The sequence below is a fragment of the Suillus subalutaceus genome, assembly GCF_016647625.1.
Source record: "Suillus subalutaceus strain FC151 chromosome Unknown DFJ58scaffold_236, whole genome shotgun sequence".
Taxonomy (NCBI): Eukaryota; Fungi; Basidiomycota; class Agaricomycetes; order Boletales; family Suillaceae; genus Suillus; species Suillus subalutaceus.
Window position 1 is genome coordinate 47,778 of NW_024540485.1, and position 14,740 is coordinate 62,517.

The window sequence follows — 14,740 nt, forward strand, 5'->3', positions numbered from 1 at the left end:
GCAACAATTGTGGAGAGCCGGGGAAGGACGACCTCCGGCACTCCACCCAAAGGTGGCTACACGAAAATGAGAGACAATGAAAAAATGAACAAGACGACATACCTGCATAACCGAGTCTTCATCATCTTCCGACTCCACAATGGCCTTGGACTTCACAACGCGAGCAGACCTCTGATGCTTGTGACTCTTCATCGTGGATTTCGGGGGTTGGGAGGAGAGTCCAGAAATCAAGGGGGACTTCCTCTTCTTACTCCCTTCTGCCTCGGGGTCTGGGTCAGCGAAGACGGCCTTATCTTTCCCCTTGTCCCGGGACTCGGTGGTGGGGTTGGTGGAAGGGCCGGCGACATTGCCGGCAGGGATGGCTGGGGAGGGAAGATTGACAGGAATCGGACCTGTGGATGGGGGGGCAGCAGTTGGGAGATTGAAGGTCTGGTCGCCTAAGGTGTTCCAGGCGAGGACCTTGGGGTACCAGGGTGCCTAAGAATGCGAGGATCGTCATACCCGATGGAGTGCCAGTCTGGCCAGACCTTGGGAACCATGTTCCGAATGCGCTGGAGCTCTTTGGAGCATGAAATGATGAGGCCGGGAATAGGACCATCCCCGGACCCATACTCCTTGGCTACATCAGACTAGCAAGATGTTAGAGAAGAAAAAGCAACCAAACAAAATACATACTACAAGTGTAGCAACCTGTTTTCCCAAAGCCGAGTGGCTGGGACCCGGGGGAATCTGCCGGGTGGGCACAGATGATGGCCATGATCTGGGCAGCGGATGCCTTGAGATGGGTCAAAGAGTTGTCAACTGGAGTGGACATGATGAGTGGGTTGAGAGATTTAAAGATCTTGAAATCAGATTGAAATCAGTTATCAGAAAGATGAAGTTTCAAACAAACAAGACATTTGATGGGCGATCCACAAAATTGTTTATTGTTTGTGTTTGTTTGGTCGTGGTTCAACTTTTGGCAATTGCCGGCTTTGTGTTGAACTTCGAAGTTTTTTAGATCATCAGTCAATCAGTCCACCAATTCTCCACACATGAGTTCCCATCCAGCCATTAGATTTAATGACCCACCGGTGACCGACTATAATTCTATGGATGTGGATGACTCATCTATGGGCCGGGCATCACTAGGTATGTTGTATTCTTATCATGCCTTATCTATTCACCGGGTATCCCTTAGATGACTTAGATGACTTATACCTCGGGCCGGATGATGACATAGAATATGATTCTATGTCATCTGGACCCCCAGATGCGTCGGCTGCAATACCCGGTATGACTATACATTACTGATGACCTGGGATCACCATGCATGCTAACTTCACCCTTGAAGATCAATCACATCCGGGTCAAGCTGATGATGCCAGCTGTCTCATTGATCCAGACTTGTACCTCGGGCCTGAGGATGATGTCATTGATGTTGATGAGTTGCTGGACTCTGCTGATCCTCCCACTTTTGCTCCGGCTACCTCAGAGGTGTCTATTTCATGTGGGTCCATTCATTCTAGACCATTATGGAGACTGATCTTATCTCCCAAGCCGACAAATCATCTACCGAACTCCCTGGAGACCAGCCGGAGCTCAATATTGAGGATGTACGGTTGATGGTCCGGGAGCTCCATCCTTTCGGAAAATACCAACACCCAGAATGTGAGTATCTGAAAGCAGAGCATTTATCTTTGAGCTAATGTTTCTGGAATACCAATCCGTCCAAGATCAACTCCATGATTACAAACGCCGTACTGGAGGTCTTCCTGACCCTTCCATCCAACAACTAATCGAGGCCGAGCGTCCATTCCGAACTGCTTGGGCAGAAACATCCGACAAACTGAAAAAAGCTGATGCAGACCTGCAGAGGTTGCAAAGAGTTGAACAGATGAGCATTGAAATGCTCAAGGTAGTAGATTCCATGATTGAACACTTTGAAGAACAACTGACCATGTAAATTACTGCATTGCAACCTGTGAATTTTCATGGACATCCCCACATCATGTACCACTACCGAATTTTTCAATACATGTCCCTGGGTGTCGAACGGGACTCAATACACGATGGTTGGGATTCGATAATTGGGACTCAACACTCGGGACTCGATAGTCGGGACTTGATGTTTGATATTTGGGAGTCGATAATCGGGACTCAACATTCGGCACTCGATTTTCGGGACTTGATGTTCGATGCTCGGGACTCGACGCTCAATAGTCGGGACTCGGTGTTTGACGAATCTCGGGGTTCGGGACTCAAGGTTCGATAGTCGGGATTCAATGTTTGTGACTCAATAGTCGGGACTCAATAATCGATATTCACTAGTGGGGACTCTGCATATCATATTAGGTCTGATATATGAAAGTTACACATTGACATGTAAATACAAGCAGGTAATGGCAGGCAGTGTAGTATCAGCCCATTACTTCTTTCCCCTTGCTCTCGTCACTCGAGTGCTTGTGTCCAATGGCTGCTGTGTTGACTTACTCCGGGTTGTCCTTCGCCGATGGCTCAATCACTGCTTTCCTTCCCCGCATGTTCTTCGGCGCCGGCGACCTATTGACTCGTTCGGTTGCACCATCCTCCTGAACATTGCGAGTGACTCTCGCAGTCAGCCCAGTCAGGAGGTCGCCCATTCGCGATGTCAGCAGTGCACCAGTCTTCCCTGCATTGACCGGGCGAAGGCTTGGAATTGCATGTGGGACCGACTGTCCCTTCATGTGCTGTCGAAGGACCAGGCTCTGTTCTGGGTCTCTTTTGCGGGGATCTACCTTCCTCTGTGTCATCATCAGCATCATCCTCCATGTGATGAGTGTTGTCCTCGGGATTGCTCTCTGGATCACTCTCGTGATTGCCTCGGATCACTGTCAGTTTCGGTCGATGAATTCTGAGGCCTTCGGATCATAACTCGTCTGGCATTACAAGTCCGATGAGAAGGTGAATTTCGGATACAACCGAGGCTACCATGTCCCCATCTTGTTCCTCCATGCTTTGAAACAGGAATGTTGGACCCTTCGCCTTTCTCGAGCCCCTTCAGTGACAAATCCCGTATTATACGGGTCACCCGACCTACATATATCCCGTTGTAATACGGGCCAGCAGATTATGGGCCGATATTATGTATATTACCCGATGTGACGGGTGGGCCGGGAGGCACTATTATTTCCGATGGAGACGGGTGGGCCCATCTATGCTGACGGTTATATATATCATCGACGATAGCGGATGGCCGGGAGATATATTATTATGGAGATGGGTGGGCCCATGTGGTAATATGTAGAGTAGGATTGACATATATTATAGACCTGAGGAGAGATGTATAGCAAATAGTATTATATAGACGGGTGGGCCGACGTATCAGTATTATTTTGTAGACGGATGGGGCCGAGGGAGCAGTGAAATATTTATTAGATAGGACGGGTGGGCCGACGTAGGGAAATATTAGATAGACGGGTGAGCCAAGGGTGGGGTGAATTATTTATTACATAGACAGGTGGGCTTGATGTGGGGTAATATTAGATAGACAGGTGGGCCGAGGGTGAGGTGAATTATTTATTACATAGACAGGTGGGCCGACGTGGGGTAATATTAGATAGACGGGTGGGCCGAGGGTGAGGTGAATTATTTATTACATAGACAGGTGGGCCAACGTGGGGTCATATTAGATAGACGGGTGGGCCGAAGTGCAGAATTTTACATAGACGGGTGGGCCGACATCGGGTAATATCAAGTACCAAGTACTAAACCCAAAACCCAAAACCCAAAACCTGAAACCTGAAACCCGAGCCCTGAACACCCAGACTCGGGACTCAAGAGACTCAAAACTCAAAATTCAAAACCCAACTGGAAAGTCATACATTTTACGAGTTAAGAAATTCAAATTGAAGATGATATACATTTGTGTCATCTGGAAATACCGAGTACCGAGTGCCGAGACCTGATACCCAAGACCCGAGATTCGGCACTCGGTAGTCAGTGAAATGAGTACAGAAATACATAAGATTACTACACATTAGTGTCAAATTTTGACTTGTGAATCACAAGTCTCGAGTCTCGAGACTACGAATCACCGAGTACTGACTACCAAGTACCAAGTACCAAGGTGCCGAGTGCCGAGGTGCCGAGTGCCGAGTGCCGAGTGCCCGAGTGCCGAGTGCCGAGTGCCGAGTGCCGAGTGGGCCGAGTGCCGAGTGACCCGATGCTTTCGGGTATTAAAAGCCCTCGCTCTCAGGGGCCCATCAGAATTTAGATCATCTCAAACGGATGTGATTTGAGTGAGATATGAACAAAATTCTATATACCGGGTGAATTTTGGCATCAGAAGTTCGATGCTTTCGATGTTTTTGATGTCTGGTCTTGATGCTTTCGAGGCATTAATATGTAGATAGCCCTTGATCTCAGGGGTGTGGCAGAACTCACATTGTCTCAAACAGATATAATTTGAGTGAGATATTTGCAAATACTATGTATATACTGACTACCGAGTGCTGAGTGCCGAGTTCTGAGTTCTTGAGTTCCGAGTGCCAAGTGCCGAGAACCAAGTTCCAAGTGCCGAGTTCCGAATGCCAAGTTCTGAGTGCCGAGTTCCGAGTGCCAAGTTCCGAGTGCCAAGTACCCGATGCTTTCGGGCATTAACACCCAGATCGCCCTCGCTCTCGGGACCCGTCAGAATTTAGATCATCTCAAATGGATTGTGATTGAGTGACCCGGAGAATGTAATTGTAGACATATGGAGCTCAGCTTAGTTGTATATCATCCAAATCAAGGAGGTGATTATTCAAAGTCATCTAATGATGTGGTATGGCACGGAGCTTTGGCCAAAGGGGTGAAGTGGAACTCGAGCGAAGTGTACCGAGTTCCGAGACCCGGGTCTCGACAAACAAATATGTGATGTCCAGCACACTTCCGATCATCTGGTACTCATTGAGCAATGGATGATAATAGATCTTTGAAAAAGCCAACATCATCCAAGCCTACCAAATGCCAAATGCCAAGTTCCGACCACCGAAAATTGAGTGAAGTTACCAATATCTGAGCCCCAACTATTGAATTCCCGAAAATCGACCATTGAGTCCCGACTATCGAGTCCCGACTACTGAGTCATGAAACCCGACGCCTGACCATTGAATCCCGACAATCGAGTATCGAGTCCCGACCAACGAGTCCCGTATATCGAGTCCGACCATCGAGACCCACATACCCGATGCCCGATGCCCGAGACCCGATGCCCGAGACCCGAGACCCGAGATTCGAGACAAGTTCCAACTATGGTGTCCCGGGTATCAAAATCGAGTGAAGTGTACCGAGATCCGAGGCCCGGTCTCGACAAACGAGTATCTGACATCCAACAGACTTCCAATCATGTGGTAGTTCATTGAGCAATAGATGATAAGAGATAATAGATCTTTGAAAGCTCAGATCATCCAAGGCTGCCTTATCTGATCCTCTCAATCTCCACCCCCTTTAACACCAAAGTGCGGACATTCAGGATTCAGCTTCTGATCTCACAAGATCAATTCAATCATGGATGTTTCTTCCACTTCCGATGATGAAATACCCTCTTGCGCACTTGGGCCCTGACTGTCACTCATGTGGCATGTGATTATACGGAACAGAAATTCAATGCAGAGAAGACAGGAGGAGACCCAGTTATACCTTCTCCAAACCTAGACACTGATCTGGTGATGGCTTGTGATCGATTGGTTGATCGGCTCATAAAGGCATATAAAAATCCCAGTGAGTCTTCCTGCAGATTCAGAAAAATTCGTTATAATCAGTCAAATTGCTTCATCACAGTTCAGATGCCAATCGATATTGGCAAGATATAGCAAATTGATCTCCCCAAGGACACGGGGCGTAATGAAGAGAGAGAGGAAAAGTTGCTCGAGAGGTTTCCTCCTGGCCCATGAGGGGCACAAAAGTTGATCGACATACCCGCGACAATTCTTGATGCATCCGGTGCCATCATCGCATGGTACCTCCCAGACGCCTTGACCGATGCCACCCAGGTGTGGTTATATATAGTTGTGACTGGATGGATATTGAACATCAAATGGTACGTACAGAATGAAATTTGGGCGGCCTCGGATTTGCTAGCTCCCATGCTCGAACAAAGCATAAAGCTCGATGGGATTTTGGCGGACTACTCAACAGTGGTTCACACCAAGCTCGGAAAATGATGTCCTAACTCCTGGATGCGTTAATTTATCTCCGGCATGGTTTCAGCAGGGGCACGAGGTAGGATCTGATGAGATGGCGATCTCGGTAGTTAAACTCACCAATCCCATAGAATCAGTCCGATCCGGAGGTATCTGCATCATTGAAGGGACCATCCTCCGAGAACATCCTCAAAGCCATTGCGAGGCCAGCAGCCATTGCCACAGCGGCACTCAGGGTGATGCATCCTGAGCAGTACTGGGCAGGGTTGCAAGCCTTTGCGAGCCTCGGAGAAAAGGCACGAAGCAAGGAACTGCCGAAGATGTCAGAGACTCTCCAGTACTGGGCAACGGTGTTTAACAGCCTCACCATCATCATATGCAATCGGGAAACCCCGAATCATCGAGACCCCTCATCGATTTCCGAATGCTTCGATATTCTCACTAGCGTGGGGAATTATTCTAATGCTCGGATGAGTATGCCAAGCCTGCAGCTGGAGTTAAGGTACGATCCGGGGTGCATGATTGCATTTTCGGGAAGGATTGTCAGACACGCGGTTCATGCAGTGGAAGGGGATCGGATTGCCTGGGCATGGTATATGAGGGATGCTGTTCATGTTTATGCTGGGATTCCGTCGTGTGGATGGGCAAGGTTGGATTGGAAGAAGTAGAAAGGTAGTTACCCGTGTTAGTACCCACCTTCAAATACATGATACTAGATGTCAGGCACTCCATACTCAACATTCGGGTTTCGGGTCTTGATAGTCGGGACTCGATATTCGATTTCACCGACTACCGAGTACCGGGTTTCGGGTTTCGGTACACGGTACCCGGTACTCGGTGATTCAAGAAAACAACTCCCAAAATTGATGAGTGTCATGTTTTGAGTTTTGTTTCGATTTGTTTGAGTGTCGAATCTCGGGCTTCGGGCTTCGTGTTTCGGGTCTCGATAATAGGGACTCGATACTCGATGGTCGGCACTCACATCTCGGGCTTCGGGAGTCGATTGTCGGGACTCGGGTTTCAAGACTCGGTAGTTGGGACTCGATAGTGCGGATTCGGGTTTCAAGACTCGGTACCCGGTACTCGGGTTTCGGTACTCGGTGATTCAAGAAAGTGTCGTGGTGTTTGGAGTTTTGATTTGTTTCGTGTCGAATCTCGGGCTTCGGGCTGCTTGGGTTTTGGGTCTCGATATTGGGGACTCGATACTCGATGGTCGGCACTCAAATCTCGGGCTTCGGGAGTCGATTGTCAGGACTCGGGTTTCAAGACTCGATTGTCGGGACTCGATGGTTGGGACTCGATGGTTGGGACTCGATAGTCGGGCTGTGGGACTCGATTGTCAGGACTCGGTGGGGACTCAAAACTCGCAACTCATAGCAATGTTCGAGTTTCAAGTCTCGTCTCGAATCTTGGGCTTCGGGACTGGATATCCGGGACTCTATGTTTGGGACTCAATATTTGGAACTCAAGATATCTGGATCTCGATGCTCGATATTTGGTATGCAGGACTCAGCATATAGCAATAGGTCAGATATTCGAAAGTCAGTATGTAATTTTCAGTACTTATTTCATCATGTACAGAATTTAGACTTCAACATTCTGAACTGAAGGACTAGAACTACTCTGGTCCCCTTGGGTTCAATTTGGTTAGGACGGCGGTGTACATCTGAATCTCTGCCATCTTTTCACGGATGCCAGCTTGTTGATCCTCAATCACTGTCAGGAGGCGTTCCCTCATCCACCTCAGTGCCTTCAGCGTTGCAACGAGCTTTCATCCACCTGCTCGGGAACAACAAGACGTTCGTCCTCAACGCCAGACTAGAAAGGATTAGTCATCACTCAAGGAAATTCTGTAAAAGTCTTACTAGCCAATGCTGGTAGTGACAGACACAATTAGCGAATACCTGATCCCATGGCCATAATTCGTTCGGGATGGCAGTTGATCCGGTCCACCATGGAGTACCATAGGTGGATACAATGCGGGAGGGATCCCCCAGATCTGCAACGTCTTGAAACTGGCATAGGTGGGATGAAAAGATGTGGTCCGGAACCATGTTCCAGGTGAGCTCGGGAATCAACTGAAGAATATGAGCAACCGGGCTCGGAACAACCGAAATGATGTTCCTTGCAGCTGAGTACTGCAGGATGGGAGTCACAAAAGTCTGTTGGAAATGTCAGCATTGACCACCACAGTCATCAGCCTCTTACAGCTATCTCCCATTGCAGCCCGGCTTTAAAGTGCGTGATCCGAGTAGCAGATGGCTCCTGGGTGTGGGCAGCCTCCATCTGATATTGAGAGATGGACGCTCGGATGCGAGATGCAGCCATTGACATTGTAGCTGCAATATCTGCCTGAGTGAGTGTGAGGGGTCGGAACCCATTGCCGGAAGTCTGAGAATTAGAAGGGGATGTTGGGGGAGTATGCAATACAGACATGGTTAATGCAGGATTATGAAGCTGGAAATGACAATGACAATGGCAGTTGGTTCGGAGGTCAAGATATGAGCCACTGGTTGATTGATAAAATTTTCAAACTCCGACATGGGTCGACCCGGCCAATTCCCGGGACTAAAATGTTTGGGTCAAAGTAGCTGTTTCATATCGTTGGCAAAAAAATTTCATTCATCTCGAGCATCTATAAACCCGGTCTTCAGGTCTTGAAATGCTGCCTGGGCATCCTGTGCCAGCAATGAATACATTTGGGATTGCCTTCCCGAGTAGCATGCATGACCCGGAAGGTGTTTCACCAATGATTCGCGCATCCTGTCACCCCATTGGGTTGCTTTCCACAAGAAAAAGTTACATGTCCAATCCATCTCCAATTGGACCAACATCATTTCTTCCTTCCATCGATCCCGTAGTGCCTTTGCCCGGAGCCAATGAACTCGGTAAACTTCGGATGACTCCGTCAGCTGAGTGCGGGACACATCAAGCATGCCCGAACTCACATTCCTCATTCCACGAGTGATCGGGACCCCCAAGGTCGACTTCGACTGACCAGAACCAAGCGAGGGACTCGTTTCGCTGACCTCGGGCATTTGGATCGCCGACGGCAGTGCTGATTTTGAGTTGCTCTCGAAGCAGGGGTTTGTATTTCTGAACCTGGTCTTGCCCTGGCTCCAGTTGCATCATTTGCTTCCGTCTTCGTATATATACTGGCATGGAGGGACACTGCCTGCTGCACCGACGTCACCTGGGACCAAGCTCGAGTTTTCAGGGCCTGGGATTTGGCTTGCCTAACTGTTGTTCGAAACAGAATCGCCTTGTTGCACAAGTGAATTCGGAGGTTGTGAAGGGAGTCATTGGCCTGCCCTTCACGAAGAGACATCTCCAGCGGAATGAGATCGTCTGCCATACAGCGTCTGCATCGATCTACCCCGAGGTTTGATGGCAATGGGATTACAGTGAGCTCAGGGGAGTTTGCCCATGTGTCAGATGTCTCGGTGAAGTCTGCCAAGTCATCATCGAGATCATCAAGAATGTCCAAGTACAAGTCTTCAGGATCATCATCTGCATCAAATCCCTCTCCGAGATGCGTAATAGCAGACCGAGTGAATCCATCTATCTGGCCTTGGAGACGATCGCGTTGCCGGGCGATGTCTAACTTCTGTGTCTCGGTAGTTCTTCTACCAATTCTTCGGACCTCGATGAGCAATGCGATTTGAGCCTCTTCAATCGCCAACCCCATTGATATCCATGTCGCCACAGACCTGCGAGCAGGTGCTGCATTTCGGGCATTACCCTCCTCTAGTAGCCTAAGCTCGATCTCCTTTTTGCTCGGTGCTGAATGCAAAATTAATCAGACTTTGATGGAGACAAAGTCAACTAACCCTTCTTGATATTAATCTCATATACATCCATAGCCGCAGGATTATTTATTCTGCTGGACTGAGCGATCCTCTCGCTGGCTAGCCACTCTGTCTTTGAATCGCCGGGTGCTGCTTCATTGAGTATGTCGAAAGCCTTTTCACTTTCGGCAATGCCATTCTTCGCCTGCTTGTATTTTCGGCAAAGGGTCCTTTTCATGCGGATCATCTTGCAGAAATTGGAATCATTCATCTGATAATCGAGACATTCCTTTCGATGCGGGGATGACATTCCCCGAGCAGCAGGGGAAATCAGGTTGAGACGTGACCATAGGGTCTCCATGATCTCTCCATCAATCCGACCGATGCCTTCGATAAAATTCGACGCATATCGGACATAGCAGCTGTCCTGATGTCCGTGGATGTGCCACAACCCGATTCCGGGAATGATGGTCAATTCCGGAACCATTTCGAGAAATCGGCTTCGATCCACCCGAACCCGAAAGTGCTTGTTGTATTGACAGTTGATATCATAGAAGGTGACCGCCCTGGTGATGCCTTCCATGTTGTGCCGGGCCCTCACAAAGGGCATAGTCCATGTTCATTTGTCTGCGAATGATGCATGGTTAACTCGTGAATATCGAATGGCTGGGTCGGCTTGCCTTTCGCCTTTCTGAAAATCTACCATCGAGTGAGGAACAAAGCAACCGTGTCTCGCACAGGCTACTCCCCCGATACCCGTGGATTCCAGCTTGTGCCGAGCCGCATTTGCTTGATTTACTGCCCGGTGATTGTTGCAGCTTGATTTTTCTAAAGTGTCGGCAGCCTCTGCAAGATGCGTGTTATACCTGTCCTTTCCCACCATGAATCCCAACCCATCTGACAGCCAAACTTCATCAAATGGCTTCATGGGATGCAGGTGTTCAGCTTTGAAATTTCCATCCATAACAAATGACCGGGTGTATTTCCACCTTGGAGTTGTTATTATCGCTGAGGTGACTTCGGTATCGAGGAAGACTCACTCATCAAGTGATTCATCCCCTGAGAAGGACACATTAATCCCAGGCTGAGGACATGCCGGGCAAAATAATGCGAGATCTCCTGCATTCGGGCTGTCGGAACAATGGCCGAAGCCATGCCATTTCATCGTCTTCAACTGCCTCCACTGTCGGGCGACTCTCATGAGCTCTCGGTATCGGTCCTTGCCCCATGCCTTGTCAATATAATGTCCTTTAGATGAGAGAGACATGGCATTACCGGTACAAGGTGTGGAAACATCCTCGAGGTCATTCGCCGGAGCTTGCTGTAATAGTTCATCGCCGAGGTCCCACATTCAAGGTTGTCCAAGAAAATCATCGAGAACCCTGAAGGTGAATAAAGTCTTCGGCTTGTTAAATGAAGCGGGGAAAAATCCATGTCGAAACATTTGAAGGTCTGGACTCATGGCATTTGGACAATCGCAGCATCGAACCCGGAGGCGATGAACTCCGGACTTGTCAATGATGACCATGGTGTTTTCCTTCGGCTGGAACTCGGGTCCCGACACAGATGGTAGATCTTCAGGCTCAAGCTGGTCTTCCAGTTCGTCTTCTTCGAACAAGTCCCACCTATCTGTAAGTACCGGACATTGTTTGCCCTCATGACCGAGGTCCCGGTATGTTCAAGCATTATCAGGCGGCTGTAAAAAGAGTCATGGCTGAATTGTCCGATGATGAGTTGGAGAAGGCGAAAGACACGGCCGAAGAATGGTCCAGCAACTTTCCTCCTCCCGAGATACAAGCACAAGTGGCTCATAAGAAGGGACTGGTGTATATGGAGCACTTTTCGAAGGAGATGTGGAGGCAATGCGGGATGAGAGTGTTTGTGATGTCGGCATGGAAGAATGAACAGGGAGAGGTGCTGTTCGGGATGTAAGTCAATTTTGTCATCGCAGATCATCGCAGATCTTCGATCTCAATACATTTCATGCAGGCACGATGATAACGAGGCATTAGGAGATGGGGAAAGTTTCATGAAGACGAAGGACTGGAGGACATCGAGCCAGTTTGGCAGGAGTATGCGCAGGAACAATTCGGTGAGTGTTTGATCTCTGGCTACTGGAATGAATTGGTTGATCTTTGTCATGATAGGTGCTGGGGCACGAGATGGTGGGCGACAGGTGAATGGAGGTCGAAAGAGAATCAGGAAGCCTGCTTTCGAACTCGAAATTGATGGGGATGGGATGCCGGTGCTTCCTGACATCACCGAGACAAACTCGAGGAGAAGAAAGCCATCGTCAGAGCATTTCTCACATCGCACTATCGTGAGTCCGTCCTCGCAACACACGAACATTTGTTGAATCATTTATACAGGTATCTGTTTGGGATTGTCAAGGCAGTTGTGCCATGGAGTGCCATCGTACAAAGTCAGGATGACTTTGTGGCAAGAATGTCTCTCCGGCGGATGTGGACTTGAAGGAGCCTTCGAAGTTGCAACATTGGGACACGACCGCCTTACTGAATTTCTGGTATGCTCGGCAGGAGAAAGGCGAAGGTCCAACATTCCTGTTCAAAGCATGGAGGAACAGAGATGGGGACATGGTAGCCTCGGTTGTATCCGGAAATTCACCTTCTCATCGACTCGTAATGCCAGACGAGTTATGATCCGAAGGCCTCGGAATTCATCGACCGAAACTGACAGTGATCCCGAGGCCAATCACGAGAGTGATCCAGAGAGCAATCCCGAGGACAACACTCATCACATGGAGGATGATGCTGATGATGACACAGAGGAAGGTAGATCCCCGCAAAAGAGACCCAGAACAGAGCCTGTCCTTCGACAGCACATGAAGGGACAGGGGTCCCACATGCAATTCCAAAGCCTCGCCCGGTCAATGCAGGGAAGACTGGTGCACTGCTGACATTGCGAATGGGCGACCTCCTGACTGGGTGACTGCGAGAGTCACTCGCAATGTTCAGGAGGATGGTGCAACAGAACGAGTCAAAGGTCGCCGGCGCTGAAGAACATGCGGGGAAGGAAAGCGGTGATTGAGCCATCGGCAAGGACAACCCGGAGTAAGTCACACAGCAGCCATTGGACACAAGCACTCGAGTGACGAGAGCAAGGGGAAAGAAGTAATGGGCTGATACTACACTGCCTGCCATTACCTTGTATTTACATGTCAATGTGTACTTTCATATATCAGACCTAATATGATATGCAGAGTCCCCACTAGTCAATATCGATTATGAGTCCCGACTATTGAGTCCCGACTATTGAGTCCAGACTATTGAGTCACAAACATTGAATCCCGACTATCGAACCTTGAGTCCCGAACCCCGAGATTTGTCAAACACCGAGTCCCGACTATTGAGCATCAAGTCCCGAGCATCGAACATCGCGTCCCGAAAATCGAGTGGCCGAATGTTGAGTCCCGATTATCGACTCCCAAATATCAAATATCAAGTCCCGACTATCGAGTCCCGAGTGTTGAGTCCCAATTATCGAATCCCAACCATCGTGTATTGAGTCCCGTTCGACACCCGGGGACATGTATTGAAAAATTCGTAGTGTACATGATGTGGGGATTTCAATGAAAATTCACAGGTTGCAATGCAGTAATTTACATGGTCAGTTGTTCTTCAAAGTGTTCAATCATGGAATCTACTACCCTGAGCATTTCAATGCTCATCTGTTCAACTCTTTGCAACCTCTGCAGGTCTGCATCAGCTTTTTTCAGTTTGTCGGATGTTTCTGCCCAAGCAGTTCGGAATGGACGCTCGGCCTCGATTAGTTGTGGATGGAAGGGTCAGGAAGACCTCCAGTACGGCGTTTGTAATCATGATTGATCTTGGATGGATTGGTCTTCCAGAAATATTAGCTCAAGATAACTGCTCTGCTTTCAGATACTCACTTCTGGGTGTTGGTATTTTCCGAAAGGATGGAGCTCCCGACCATCAACCATACATCCTCAATATTGAGCTCCGGCTGGTCTCCAGGTAGTTCGGTAGATGATTTGTCGGCTTGGGTGATAAGATCAGTCTCCATAATGGTCTAGAAGAATGGACCCACATGAAATAGACACCTCTGAGGTAGCCGGAGCAAAAGTGGGGAGGATCAGCAGAGTCCAGCAACTCATCAACATCAATGACATCATCCTCAGGCCGAGGTACAAGTCTGGATCAATGAGACAGCTGGCATCATCAGCTTGACCCGGATGTGATTGATCTTCAAGGGTGAAGTTAGCATGCATGGTGATCCCAGGTCATCAGTAATGTATAGTCATACCGGGTATTGCAGCCGACGCATCTGGGGTCCAGATGACATAGAATCATATTCTATGTCATCATCCGGCCCGAGGTATAAGTCATAAGTCATCTAAGGGATACCCGGTGAATAGATAAGGCATGATAAGAATACAACATACCTAGTGATGCCCGGACCCATAGATGAGTCATCCACATCCATAGAATTATGGTCGGTCACGCGTGGGTCATTAATCTAATGGCTGGATGGGACTCATGTGTGGAGAATGGTGGACTGATTGACTGATGATCTAAAAACTTCGAAGTTCAACACAAAGCCGCAATTGCCGAAAGTTGAACAATGACCAAACAAACACAAACAATAAACGATTTTGTGGATCGCCCATCAAATGTCTTGTTTGTTTGAAAACTTCATCTTTCTGATAACTGATTTCAATCTGATTTCAAGATCTTTAAATCTCTCAACCCACTCATCATGTCCACTCCAGTTGACAACTCTTTGACCCATCTCAAGGCATCCGCTGCCCAGATCATGGCCATCATCAGT

At 48.6% G+C, this 14,740-nt stretch overlaps 4 protein-coding genes across 4 annotated transcripts; 2 read left to right on the plus strand and 2 right to left on the minus strand.

Annotated features, from left to right (window-relative positions):
- Positions 1 to 6,111: 6,111 nt before the first annotated feature.
- Positions 6,112 to 7,247, plus strand: DFJ58DRAFT_847667 (uncharacterized protein; the record flags this gene model as incomplete). Its single annotated transcript, XM_041393497.1, has 5 exons — positions 6,112 to 6,222; positions 6,275 to 6,645; positions 6,708 to 6,815; positions 6,867 to 6,966; positions 7,050 to 7,247. 5 exons carry the CDS (start codon positions 6,112 to 6,114, stop codon positions 7,245 to 7,247), a joined length of 888 nt encoding a protein of 295 aa, XP_041236180.1.
- A 474-nt stretch (positions 7,248 to 7,721) lies between these two features.
- DFJ58DRAFT_821772 (uncharacterized protein) lies at positions 7,722 to 8,649 on the minus strand. Its single transcript, XM_041392041.1, has 4 exons — positions 8,352 to 8,649; positions 8,009 to 8,305; positions 7,909 to 7,961; positions 7,722 to 7,885 (listed from the first exon to the last, which is right to left on the minus strand). The coding sequence occupies exons 1-4, from the start codon at positions 8,577 to 8,579 to the stop codon at positions 7,762 to 7,764; spliced, it is 702 nt and encodes a 233-aa protein (XP_041236181.1). The 5' UTR covers positions 8,580 to 8,649; the 3' UTR covers positions 7,722 to 7,761.
- A 112-nt stretch (positions 8,650 to 8,761) lies between these two features.
- On the minus strand, positions 8,762 to 11,282 carry DFJ58DRAFT_847669 (uncharacterized protein; the record flags this gene model as incomplete). The annotated part of the gene is made up of 6 exons (XM_041393498.1): positions 8,762 to 9,036; positions 9,092 to 9,278; positions 9,337 to 9,926; positions 9,974 to 10,527; positions 10,798 to 10,920; positions 10,972 to 11,282. The coding sequence occupies 6 exons, from the start codon at positions 11,280 to 11,282 to the stop codon at positions 8,762 to 8,764; spliced, it is 2,040 nt and encodes a 679-aa protein (XP_041236182.1).
- Positions 11,283 to 11,451: 169 nt separating this feature from the next.
- Positions 11,452 to 12,111, plus strand: DFJ58DRAFT_847670 (uncharacterized protein; the record flags this gene model as incomplete). Its single annotated transcript, XM_041393499.1, has 4 exons — positions 11,452 to 11,562; positions 11,615 to 11,859; positions 11,921 to 12,023; positions 12,079 to 12,111. 4 exons carry the CDS (start codon positions 11,452 to 11,454, stop codon positions 12,109 to 12,111), a joined length of 492 nt encoding a protein of 163 aa, XP_041236183.1.
- Between the last annotated feature and the right edge of the window lie 2,629 nt (positions 12,112 to 14,740).

What these genes read in the sequence shown, in the direction of transcription:
- DFJ58DRAFT_821772 (XM_041392041.1), bottom strand. Translation starts at nt 8,579, where the DNA reads ATGTCTGTATTGCATACTCCCCCAACATCCCCTTCTAATTCTCAGACT. An exon ending in GGCTGCAATGGGAGATAGCT is followed by an intron (nt 8,306 to 8,351) that starts GTAAGAGGCTGA and finishes CATTTCCAACAG; the next exon opens with ACTTTTGTGACTCCCATCCT. An exon ending in GTCACTACCAGCATTGGCTA is followed by an intron (nt 7,962 to 8,008) that starts GTAAGACTTTTA and finishes AATCCTTTCTAG; the next exon opens with TCTGGCGTTGAGGACGAACG.